Source organism: Spermophilus citellus (genome assembly GCF_964194105.1).
Source record: "Spermophilus citellus genome assembly, chromosome: 4".
NCBI classification, from domain to species: Eukaryota; Metazoa; Chordata; class Mammalia; order Rodentia; family Sciuridae; genus Spermophilus; species Spermophilus citellus.
Window position 1 is genome coordinate 155534676 of NC_138185.1, and position 12959 is coordinate 155547634.

Below are 12959 nucleotides of genomic sequence, written 5' to 3' on the forward strand. Positions count from 1 at the left end.
TGAAAAAGTTTGTGCATTTGACAAGTGGCAAGTAAAGACAGAACCTACCAGGAGGACTACCAGGGAGTCAGCCTGAGATAGAAGAAGAAAATGTGGGTTCAGATCAAAAGACTTGAATTGAATCCCTGCCTTTTCTTAAGGAAGATCCTTCAACTCACCGAACTTCAGTTTTCTGAACTATTAAAATATGATGAGAAATAAAATATCTATTCTTCACCACTGGATTATTGTAGGGATCCAATGAGTTAATATGCATAAAAGTCCATCTTAATTGTTAGGTTCTATAAAAATGATTCTATGAGGGCTGGGGCTTGTAGCTCAGAGGCAGAGTGCTTGCAAAGCATGTGTGAGGCACTGGGTTCAATCCTCAGCACCACATAAAAATAAACAAATAAATAAAGGTATTCTGTCCATCTACAACTACAAAAAGAAATTTTTAAACTATTGCTATGAAACCATACTCAAGTATACTTCTGTATGATTTTTAATTGGTTTTGACCATCAAAGAAGCAAAGGGACCAAAGTAGTCTTAATACAAACATGCAACTGAATTTAGCATTAATTAGATTAATTTTGTAAGGAAAACTTTTTAAAGGCAAGCAATTATACCAGAGTTCTTGAAAATAACTTTGACATCAATTCTTAAAAGTTCAGGACAAAAAGAAAATTATATGCAATCATCCTACAAAGTTGATTTGCTGTCAGATATTCATAATTCATAAGAATATACTCATAGTTTAAAGAATCTTACTATTCCAGAATCTTAATAAATATTCTTAAACAACAATCCCTTACAATAAATGTTTTATTTGTTGTAACACACAAAAGTGATTTTGAAAAAGTTTAGGAATAGTACAATATCACAATTTATAAAGATATGGGTACATTCTTAATAATGGAAAAAATAGAAGAAATGTGAAAAATACATTAGAAACTAAAATGAGTGATTACCTATGAAAGAGGAGGCAACTTGGAAATGGGACATAGTTGTGGGAAGTATAGTTTTCTTCATATCTTTTGATACATGTGAATATTCTGCTTAATCAAAAAAAAGCTTTAAACAAATTAAGTGTAATATTTTGAATCTTTTTTCTCTAACTTGGGGGTATTCAAGTTAAATTTGAATTTCATAGAAATGATAATGAATGTTTTAGTATAATTAAATAAGTATGTCTAGTAAGTATGATATTAAAACATTGTTGCTTATCTGAAATTTAACTTTGCCTCTTGTGGGTTTTTTTCTGGGAAAATAAACTCCTTCTACCCCATCTTTTTATTTGTTTGTTTTGTTGTTTTAGACTTAAGAATTAATTATAAATTCTTTTTAGCTGTTACTTACTCAAAGAATTTTGCATTGGATTTTCCTTCTCTCCATACATGGAAAGAAAAAACATCATTTGCTATTTCTTAAGTTACAGTTTTTTCTTCTGATTCATTTGTACCTCAGAAATTAAGTTCATCTTAAATCAGGGGTTTTTAAATTAGTTTATTATCATACTAAAACATTTTTCATCTGTCCTAAGTTATGAATGCCTTATTTTTAGCAGAGGAATTTAGTGATTTCAGTTGCAGACTTCTTATGCACATGGAAAGGAAATTCTTTTGGCCTTCTCAGCATACCATATATTATTTCTATTCTGTGTTTTATTCCAAATAATTCTGTTGGGATCTAGATTATACACTCTGTACTAAAAAAAATATATCACACAAAAGAGCCTTCACTCAGAGAAAATACACGTCTACAACTGTGAGTCTTCAAATTTATTCTTGGTAAAGAGAAAACACTATTATTTCTTGGTAAAGAGAAACACTAAACCAGGTTAAAACCATTTTTACAGAATACCTAGTTGGTTTATGTTCTTCTCAGATGGTTCTTTTCGGCTACTACAACTCAAAAGCACTGTTTCATAATGATGGATTTAATTAAATTATCATGTTTAGCTTATTAATAACAGGATGACCCACTAGTATTAAGGAATTAAAAATGATTGGGTTAGATTGACATTTTAGTCATTTGCTTAGTCTAAAACCAGTTCATGTAAAGCCTTTTATAGATTTGGAAAAAAAGAAATTAAATTCAATTTTTTTTAGGATTTTACAGAATGCATTAATATTACATTTACTTTTAATTCCTTTGCATTTCTTTATTTTTCCCTAAGTTATTCACATAGGAATAATGTTGTTATGTTTTCTTTAATAGTACTGTACCATTACTCAAATGATTCTCTTATAAATTTAATTCTATCTATAGTTTTTTTTTTGTGTGTGTGTGTGTTGTCATACTGGAAATAAAGGTGAATATGCCTCATACATAAATATTATCCACAAAAAGAATCTTTGGAATTTTATATTCTGCATATTAAATTTAAATATAGAACCCTGTGAGCTGTTGTCATTGCTGCTATTGTTATTAATTGAGCTAACAAAACTTTTAAATTGTTATATAGAACAATTACCCATAATTTGTTTTTGCTGATCTCTTTCTTGCTTTTAGACCACAGCAATGAAAAAAATAATGTATTACAATATGCGTATAAAAACTGTTCAGAGGCATCTTAATGAAGACCTTGAAAAACTGAATGATAGAAAATGCAAATTGCAGAAGTTGCCAGAAGAACGAATAAAATTATTCAGCTTTGTGAAAAAAAATGTAAGCCTTAATAATGCAAAATTTCAGGAGCTACATCTTAAGATAACTGACAGACAAGATAGTGAAATTGTATATGTGTATATACATATATGTGTATATGTATATAAAATATTAAATGCTGAATTTCAAGTCAAGTTTGCCCTAAAAATGTTTTGATTCCAGACACTTGACTAAGCTGCATTCTGTTTCTAGAAATCTGCAATTCAAAAAAGATATAGATTTACATAGTGGTGAGAATTTTAAAAAACTATGTGATTCAATGTGATTTGGAGATATAGAGAACCCTTAGACTTATTTCAGCTGCATTTCTCTTAGACACCAGCAGGCTGTGCTCAAAATTCATTTTCTTATTGTTTTTGTGCTAAGGTATTCCTTTATGAATACTTTTAAGCCATACAACACAGTGGGAACTTTAAATCAAGCCATACTTTAATAGTAAATTATGGGTGGCTTTTATCTAGAATAAGTTGGATTTCCTTTTTTAAGCTGGATCCCCCAAATTAAGGATTATTTCCCTCAAAACCCCCTTGTATATATAAAAATTTATTGAGCATTTTAAAAGTATAAAGAAATAACAGATTGTTCAACAAATGGCATTAGAAAAATAGTCAAGCTATGTGGAAGTAGGGGAGCTGTGTTCTTAGTATTATTTTACCAAAGGTAAATGAGGCAGGGGTGATTAAATGTAAAAAATGAAAACATGAAAAAATTCAAGAATAAATATATAAAATATTTAGCTCACTTCAGCCTACCAAAAAGGAATACTAGAAATCACAGTGAAACAAAACGGAGATTAGTTATAACAAACTAAAATTATTTTTGTACTTAAAAGCATTTTAATTAAACAGCAAATGATAATCTTAAAAAAATATTTTCGACAAACATGATGGACAAAGGGATTTTATCCCTAGTGAAAAAGTACTCATAAGTGAAACAAGATGGAAAGTAAATATCAAAATATAAAAACTGAGCAAAGTACATAAAATAGCACTTAAGAGAAGAAATTTTAAAAAGACTTTATAAACACTTGAAAGAAGAGTTCAGTCATTAATTTCCAAGTGCTAATTAAGATATCAAGAAACATTTTTATCTATAAAACTATCAAAGCATAAGTACATGACAGAATGCAGGCTGGTGAACGTGAACATGATACACAATTCACCATCAAAGAGAACATAACTTAGGTCACATGTATTAACAGCCTAAGAATACTCACAGCCTTTGGCTTAGTAAATCTACTGCTAGCACTCTATTCTGAGGTTATTCATCACTATGCTATTAATAACAACAAAAACTTGGAATCTGCATGACTGTTTAACAAGAGAAAAAAAGTTACTCTTAAGATAGAGTAATATGTAGCCATTAAAGGATTTGAAATAGTTATAATTTTTTTTTCTAAATGAGCAGGTTTTAATTTTTATAATCAGAAAAATATTCTTAAAGTAAACCATTAATAAAAAATTTAAATTATTTGAATAATAACACAGAAAAACAATGTATGAAAGTCATATTTTCCATTTCCTTATGTAAATACACATACAATGTAGAATATCCCCTATCCAAATGCTCAGGATGGAATATTTGCACAGGCTTTACTGAACATCTCTACTCTGAAAATCTAAAATCTAAAATGTGCCAAAAAGTTTAAGATTTTAGAGTGTTTTGAGATTAATTTTCAGATTAACAGTGCTTCACTTGTATTAAGTAAAATCTTCAAATGTAAAAAAAATAGCTATTGATTATATAGATTATTGACACTTCTATAAATATGCCTAATTTGTTTTCAATAGGTAGATATAGCTGTTTTAGAAAAGAAATATACATAATGAATAAATTTTTTATTTTATGTACAGTACAATTTATCCTGAAATCCTATGAGGTTGGAATTAGAGTGAGTTAAATGAAGCTCTTGCCTTGGGCCCAACATTTTGAGAGTGCTCAAAGCCTAAGTAATCAATATAAATAATATTTAGTACAATGTTTTTACATATCCAAGTTAATGCAAAAAATTCATTATGAACTAAAGCTATAGTATATCAAAATCTGAAAAAAAAAAAAAGACCATTGCTGTTTTGAGCTATAAGGGGACTGATGCAAACGGAAAATGGTGTACTGCTGTGTACAAACTTTGGGGAATTTTTATGGTTAACCTTTCTTCCAGAGCCCATAATTGGAAAAAATATTGAAAATTAAAAAGGAGACATGTTAAAAATTATATTATTTGAAATTTAATTTTTTATTTATAACAAAACCAGCATTTATTTTTATTCTTACTTTGTCTTCAGCATAAGCAAATTCAATAATATTTCACAATCTATTTCTTTCAATTGAGAGCTGTCCTATTTCAAGTATCTAAGGTCAACATTTGTTCAAGAGAAATTAGCTGACCAAACTTGCATCAAAGTTGAAATCATGTGTTTGACATTCGTATATGAAGCTTGGCTTATTTATTACCTAGATTTCATTGTTGTTAATTTAAGTTGACTGCTTGCTATATCTCACTAGAAAATTAATCTGAATTCAGACTTTGCCTTTGACATGTTTTATTTTTATTTTGCTCTCTGGCATTTTTTTTTCAACAGTTGGAACGGGAACTGGCTGAACTCAAAGGATCTGGCAAAGGGCACAGTGATAGATTCAATAACAATAAATTAACTGAGGTTGAAAAGCCAAAAAATCATGAAACTGTCACAGAAGACCCAACTCTTCATCAGAAGATACTGACCAAACTAAATGCCTTGACTGAAAGGGTAACATTCTGGAACAAAAAACTAGATGAGTATGTTTAATGAATTGTCTAGTTCAGATTTGAAACATGAGAATAAGAATGTTTGGGCCTATGAATTGAGCTCAGTTCCCTTATTCAGGATGGGAAAGAATTATAGTATGAAGTAAAATATGAAATGTGTTCTTAGTTCCCATTCCTTGTACATATAAGCATTATTGGTTCACAGCTGGCATACACTGTTTTGCAGCTTTTAATTAGAAAAAACGAGCTTTCTCTGAATGACTGTGTGATGTTGCTCTTGGGGCTCCAAACTAAAAGCAATAAAGCATTACTGGTGCAAAAACTCACCAAATAGATGAGACCCAGCAAAAGAACATATATAGTCCTTATTTAGTTCATAGTTCTTACTTTTTATAATTTTTATTTGCTAAGGTAGTAAGTATATTAAGTGAGTTTGCCCTATAATAATTTTAATGGCAGCATGTTAGAATCTCTTACTGAGAGTTCTACATATAATCCTCAAAACAGCCTTTTAATATATAGGTACTATCAACATTGCTATCTGAGGCATAAAAAAGGCTAAATGACTTGTCTAAGATCTGAGAGCTGGAGTATTAGAGCCAGGACAGTCTTTTCACCCTGGAATTATTGTTCTGAGGCTCATAAATTTCAAGGTGATTTTAATTGCCAAAAATAGAATATCCTAGACTTTATTTAACAAGTTAAATATGAGAGTTAACAACAAGTTTTCTCTCGTATGTGAAGCCGAAGAGAAAATGAATAGAGTAAAATGGGATGTCACTAAAACAAAAGGGAGATCAGTAGAATAGAAGTGGGAACCAAGGGGAAGAGAGGGAGGGAAAGAAAGAAGAACTGGAGAATGAAGCTGACCAAATTATGCTAGGTGATGTATGAATATATCACAATGCATCCCAATTTTATACATAAATTTAATGTATCAATTAAAAATAATAAATAAATAGAAGGAAGATCTATACAGTAGAGGAAGGGGATCAGGAGGTGGGAGGAAGGTAGGGAAGGAGTAGTACTAGGGATTGAAATGGAATTAAACTATGTTATTTGCATATAAGAATATGCCAAAATGAACCCCACCATTATGTATAACTATAACACACTAAAAATAAAACAAAACCACAAAAATACTTTTTAAAGGGGAAGTGTATATTTTAACATTTTTTAAAAAGCTATTGTGAATTTTAGTGTCGTGATTTTTAGATTATTCCAATAGTTGATATATCTATTTTTCTTTAATAGAATTGAGGCAATTTATCGCATTGAAGTAAAACAAAAAAAGAAAAGTCATGGCTTATTGATCCCATTTTTGCTAATTGAGTTGGAGACTGTGGGAAACATCCATTTTGAAGAAGGCACTCGATCTGATGACTGGTAAATCTGTTTGAAATTTAAGTATGATTTTAAAACATAACTTTAAGTACATAGGATCACCAACCAGAATATCAATTTATAATTTAAAAATGTCCTATTTTCAAAACATTTCTCATACAGCATATTCAGCTACTAATTGAAACTAGTCAGTTTGGTTTTTTTGTTGTTGGTGGTAGTGGTGGTGGTGGGTTGTCTTTTTTTTTTTTTTTTTTTTTTTTTTTTGCTGCTATAGCAAAAAAACCTGACAAGAACAATTTTAGAAGAGAAAAGGTTTATTTTGGGGCTCACAGTTTCAGAGGTCTCAGTCCATAGATGGCTGACTCCATTCCTCAGGGCCTGAGGTAAGGCAGGACATCCTTATGGAAGAGTAAGGTAGAAGTAAGAGGCTCAAGATATGGCTACCAGGAAGTAGAGAGAGAGCTCCGCTCAACAAGGACATAAAATACCCCATAGGCACTCCCTCATTGACCTACATCCTCTAGTCCTATCTGCCCACAGTTACTACCCAGTTAATCCCTATCAGGGTATTAATGCACTAATTAGTTTAAGATCCTCCTAACACAATCATTCACCTCTAAAGTTTCTTTCATTGTCTCACACATGAACTTTTAGGAGATACCTCATATCTAAATCATAACACTTATTTTCTTACCTCTATGTTTATCTGCTTACACTATTGCCACAAGCCAAGGTTGAAGACATTTTAATAGTATATCATTGTTGCATGTAGCAGGTTATCAGAATTTGTTAATCAATTAGAAAATACTCTGTTAAAAACAAACCAAACAAAAACCTTTGTAGTATTTGCCACCTTCCAAATTGCATTCAGTCCTTCTACCTATAGTGAAAGATTCAATGTCTCTAAATTACCGTCAATCCTTTTAATCTTTTTGATTCAGATAAACTGTGTGCTTAACTATTCTTAAAGAATGCATGATACCATGTAAATGGTTTTGCTCTGCTTCCTTTACCCAGTATAACTTTGCATTCCTCACCCTTATTATCACTTCTAACATACTGTGATCTCCTCTGGGTATTGGTTTGGTTTGAGAAAATCATTTCTCAATTCTAAGAGAGGAATGATGGTCAGTTCCTGGGTACACTAAGTAAATATTTGTTAGTAAAACAGGTAGACTAGGAATTCAGATATTAGGGTCATGGAGAAACCACCCACAGGAAAGCCCACTTCTGTGACTTTAACTCATGCTGACCCTGATTATATAGGTAAGGACCTAGACATGTCATTGAAGGCAAATATATTCCATTCAGAATCACTTACTTCCTTGTCAAAATAATTTAATTTTTCAATTTTATCTTTAGTTTCAGTCCTACTTTAAAAAACAGGATTATAATCTTATAATTGACCAGGTGAGGGAAGCAGAGAGCTAACAAGCACTCCAGTACTTGTTCTTGGGATTTTCCCATAACTGGCCCCTCCTCCTCCTCCAACTATCTTATCTGAAAGATCATCCCAAAGACTTGATCTTAAGTAGGGCTCTCTCTACATTCAAGCCTTTCTTTTTTTAGAGATCTTATCAGTTTATAAATTATTTTACTTTTAGATTTACTAACATTTTGTATCTACTCCCCTTGGAATAGGGGACTAATAGAGGCAGAAAGACTGCCTCTTTTACTTCTATATCCCCAGTTAAGAAATTATTGCAGTAGTCCAACTGAGACATAATGGTGACTTGGACTTGGATGGTAGCAGTGTGATAAGGAAAGAGGATTATATTAAGCATGATATTTTATGGGGAGACATAAATTGATATGCAGAACTAGATATTGGTAAGGCTTTGACCTAAGCTATACATTGTTGTGCCATATCCTGAAATGGGAGGAGCATGTTTAGGATCTGGTGATGGATAAGTTAGATTTAAAAGACATCTTACATGAGTGGAGAGTGGATCTATCAAGTAGGTAGCTGGATATTCAAGTCTGGGCATATCCAGTTAAGTTAGATAGAGATAAAGGGTTAGAAATAAAATGTTGTAATTATTATCATGTATATAAAACAAAGGAACCAAATGAAGTTATCTAGGAAGAGTGTTTGTGGAAATAAGAAAGCCAAATATTGGTCTCTGATGAAAACCAACATTTAAAAGTCTGGCAGAGTATTAGGAGAGTAGCTCAATGATAGTATGCTTGCCTAGCATGCTAAAGGTATGGGCTCAATCCTTAGCATTAAAGAGAGAGAGAGAGAGAGAGAGAGAGAGAGAGAGAGAGAGTGTTAGTTAGTTAGTTTAGAAAAAGGATCAGCAAAGAAAACTGTGAAGGGGCAGTGAATAAGAGGAAATCCAGCAACAGGCAGGTTTCACTGAACCCTAAAAGCAGTTTCAGGAAGGGAGGATTACTCAACTAGCATGCCTTTTAGGTCAAATAAATATATAATAATAATAAAAGAGGTTTTTAAAACTGTATTTGAAAATTTAGCATCCTTTTATTGACTGAATCAGTATGCCCAGTTTGAACCAAAATAGATCTACTCTATGTCTTTTTTAAAAATATTTATGTTTTAGTTGTAGCCGGACACAATTACCTTTATTTTATTTATTTTTATGCAGTGCTGAGGATCGAATCCAGGGCCTCGCAGATGCCAGGCAAGCACTCTACCACTGAGCCACAACCCCAGCCCCTACTCTGTGTCTTTAGCAAAAAACATAAAATAAAAGCCATAATTTTTATTATATGTAACTTTGTGTTCTTAAGTATTTTAAGGAAAATCTGTTATTTTCTTCATGTATTTTTTTGTATTCTCACATAGGTTTAATTCCTGCTATGAATTAATTCTATCACGCTTCTGTACATGGGACTTCAGAACTTACGGTGTTACAGGAGTAAAAGTAAAACGTGTCATTAAAGTTAACAACCGTATTCTGAGACTAAAATTTGAAGAGAAATTTCAAAAGTTTTTGGATCACGAAAGCATGCATGATTCAGAGTAAGAATTTCATAATGAACAATTTTTAAAAGTCTGGCTTTAGTTTGTAAAAATTCTTTATTTTAAAAGTCAACAATATTGATGATATACCCTTTTAGTAAACACTTCCTCTTAGTGCATCTTCCATGGGTAGGATGACCTCATAATTTATCCACATTGGGCCTCCTTTTGAGAGTAAGAGTAGTAGGGTAGAGGTATTAATAATGACCCTGGAATATCCATTGTGAACAGAATATATCCCCATGGATACACCATTGGGTTATCTATGACTAAACATTTGTGAAATCAATTCTCAACCTTTTTTAAAAAAAAATTTCTGTTTCAATTATTCTTAAGGACCTATCGAAAGATGCTGGAGTGCCTTTTTTATGTTTTTGATCCTGAAGTTATGGTGAAGAAAAAGCATCTGCTACAAATTCTTGAAAAAGGATTCAAAGAGAGTGAGACAAGCAAGGTAGCATGTCACTTAGAACAATGCTTTCTTCTTAATAAGTGCAAATCTGCCACTGGTTAAGCATGATTCCCAATCCTTTCATCCATATTTATAGCAAACGTCTGCTGTTTCACAAGCTTAATGACATCATAGAAAATATAGCATCTTTCCTTTTTGGATTAAAGCATAGTAAATCCATTAATCACTTTATCTGCCTGATTCTGCTAGGCATCTTATTTTTATGTTGTGATCCTTTTGTTGATGATTTTTGAAATATCCTTTAATTGTCTATAAATCCATTGTGAATCTTTAATCTATTGTAAACTCTCCAGGGTCTTCTCTATATTTAAATAATCATTACCTTAACTCTACTGTGCTTTCTAGCTATCATCCTGGTTTATCTTTCCTTTTACTGCCACCATTTCTTTTACTTCATTTTTCCCACATTGCTTTTCTCCGTCCTCCACCCTCTTAATGAAGCAGCAATAGCATATCTTCATAGAACAGTGCTTTCCAATCCTTTTCATATCATGCTGCATTTGAATTATGGCCTTACTACTCACCAGCTTTGACTTCACATCTCTGTGCCTATTTCTTCCTAGCTGTAAAATGTGAATAATATTGCTATCTATTTTGCAGAGTTGTTGGTAGGATTTAGTGAAATAATGCATTCAAAAGTTTTTGGATCCTTGTACACCAGTGTTCATAGCATCACTATTCAAATAGCCAAGAGTAAAAACAACCCAAATGTGTGTCCACGGATGAATGGATAAACAAAGGTGGCATATACAAGTAATGGAAAGTTATTCAGCTAAAGATACTCAAAATACTGATGCATGCTATAATATGGAAGAAACTTGAAAACATTTTGGTAAATGAAATATGCTGGATGCCAGAATGAAAATATTGCATAATTCCATGTATATGAACTACTTAGGATAGGCCAATCTAGAGATAGAGGTAGAATAGATGTTACCAAGGACTGGGGGAGATGAGAGAATGGGGGTTTAGTGTTTGAAGGATATAGAGTTTCAGTTTGGAATAATGAAAAAATCTGGAGTTGAATAGTGGTGTGATGGTTGCACAGTAATATGTATATACCTATGCCACAGGATTATGTGCTTAAATAAATAAAATGGTGAATTTTATCTTGTGTATAGTTTGTCACAATAAAAAAATGCATTCTGACTGCTCAGTGGAGAATGGAGGGAGTAGGGGCAGACATGGCAGGGCACTATGTGGGAGTACTATTGTGGCAGCTCAGGCCAGAGATGTGATACTTCTGGCTGGATGATGGTGGTAAAAATGCTCTTGTACTCTCTGGAAGGTAAATAAGAGGTGAGGAATTCAGGATCTTAGAAGACAAAGTGTTCATATTCATTTCTGAAAATTATAAACCATCTTGTTAAAGATGGTGGGGAAAGACAGAAATAACACTTCCTGTGTGTTTTGTACCCACCGGACTCTGTGTTGAGTGCTTCATCTCCTTCATCTCCTAAATGAGATGAACTATCTATTTTAATTCTCCCAATAGTTCTCTGTGCTGCTGTGTTCGCTAGAACAGCCACTTGAGCATTAGAAATAAGGATAGTCTAAATTGAGAGTCTAGTAAGTGTGAAATAAACACCCACCAGTTTTCAAAAACTTACTGAAGAAAAAGGACTAAAATTTTGGTCATAAATGATAATATTTTGGTTATATTAGATTAAATAAAATGTATTATTAAAATTACCCCAAAAGTTCTTGGACCAGTTTTTATATTTTATCATTATTGTATGAAACATTTGATGCTATTGATTGTACGTACATTCTCTTGTATGAGCTCTCTCCCTTTCAAACTCTCCTTTGGCACTCATGAGATTTTACTATTGCTCTCCTATTTTTGTAGTTGTCCTGTCATTGTTTCCTTTTTGTTACATGTCTTTCCTCTTGACATACACTACCATGAGTTTAAAGTTGACTGATCTGCCCTTCTTTCTTGAAATAATTTTTGAAATTTTATTAACTTTTTATTTATTTGTTGTAATCAGTTATACATGACAGCAGAATACTCTTTGATTCATTGTACACAAATGGAGCACAATTTTTCAGCTCTCTAGTTGCCCACAAAGTAGGGTCACAACATTTGTGCAATCATACATGTACCTAGGGCAATGATGTCTGTCTCATTCCACTGTCCTTCCTATCCGCTTGCCCCCCCCCCCTTTGGCCAATCCAAAGTTCCTCCACTCATCCCATGCCCCCCCATTATTGATTAGCATCCACTTATCAGAGAAAACATTTTGCCTTTGGTTTTTTGAGATTGGCTTATTTCACTATATATATATTAGTTGTAGTTGGACACAATACGTTTCTTTCACTTATTTATTTTTATGTGGTGCTCAGGATCAAACCAGAGTCTCGCACATGCAAGGAGAGCACTCTACTGCTAAGCCACATACCACAGTTTCTTTATCCATTCATCTATAAAAGGACATCTAGGTTGGTTCCACTGTTTGGCTATTGTGAATTGTGTTGCTATAAACATTGATGTGGCTGTGTTCCTGTAGTATGCTGTTTTTAAGTCCTTTGGGTATAGACCAAGGAGAGGGATAGCTGAGTCAAATGGTGGTTGCAAGAAGAGTGAAGCAGGAGGCGTCACTATACCAGACCTTAAACTATACTACAAAGCTATAATAACAAAAACAGGATGGTTTTGGCATCAAAATAGACATGTACAAAATAGAAGACACAGAGACAAACCCACATAAATATGGTTATCTCATACTAGACAAAGGCGCCAAAATACACACATTGGAGA

At 32.5% G+C, this 12959-nt stretch overlaps 1 protein-coding gene across 1 annotated transcript in view; it reads left to right on the forward strand.

Annotated features, from left to right (window-relative positions):
- LRRC9 (leucine rich repeat containing 9) overlaps nt 1–12959 on the forward strand; it is a gene marked incomplete at its 5' end in the record, with an annotated part of 83780 nt that overhangs the window by 15469 nt on the left and 55352 nt on the right. The window contains 5 exon segments of the mRNA XM_081292973.1: nt 2495–2650; nt 5233–5429; nt 6654–6785; nt 9550–9726; nt 10063–10180. Coding sequence (XP_081149099.1) covers nt 2495–2650; nt 5233–5429; nt 6654–6785; nt 9550–9726; nt 10063–10180 — 780 coding nt within the window.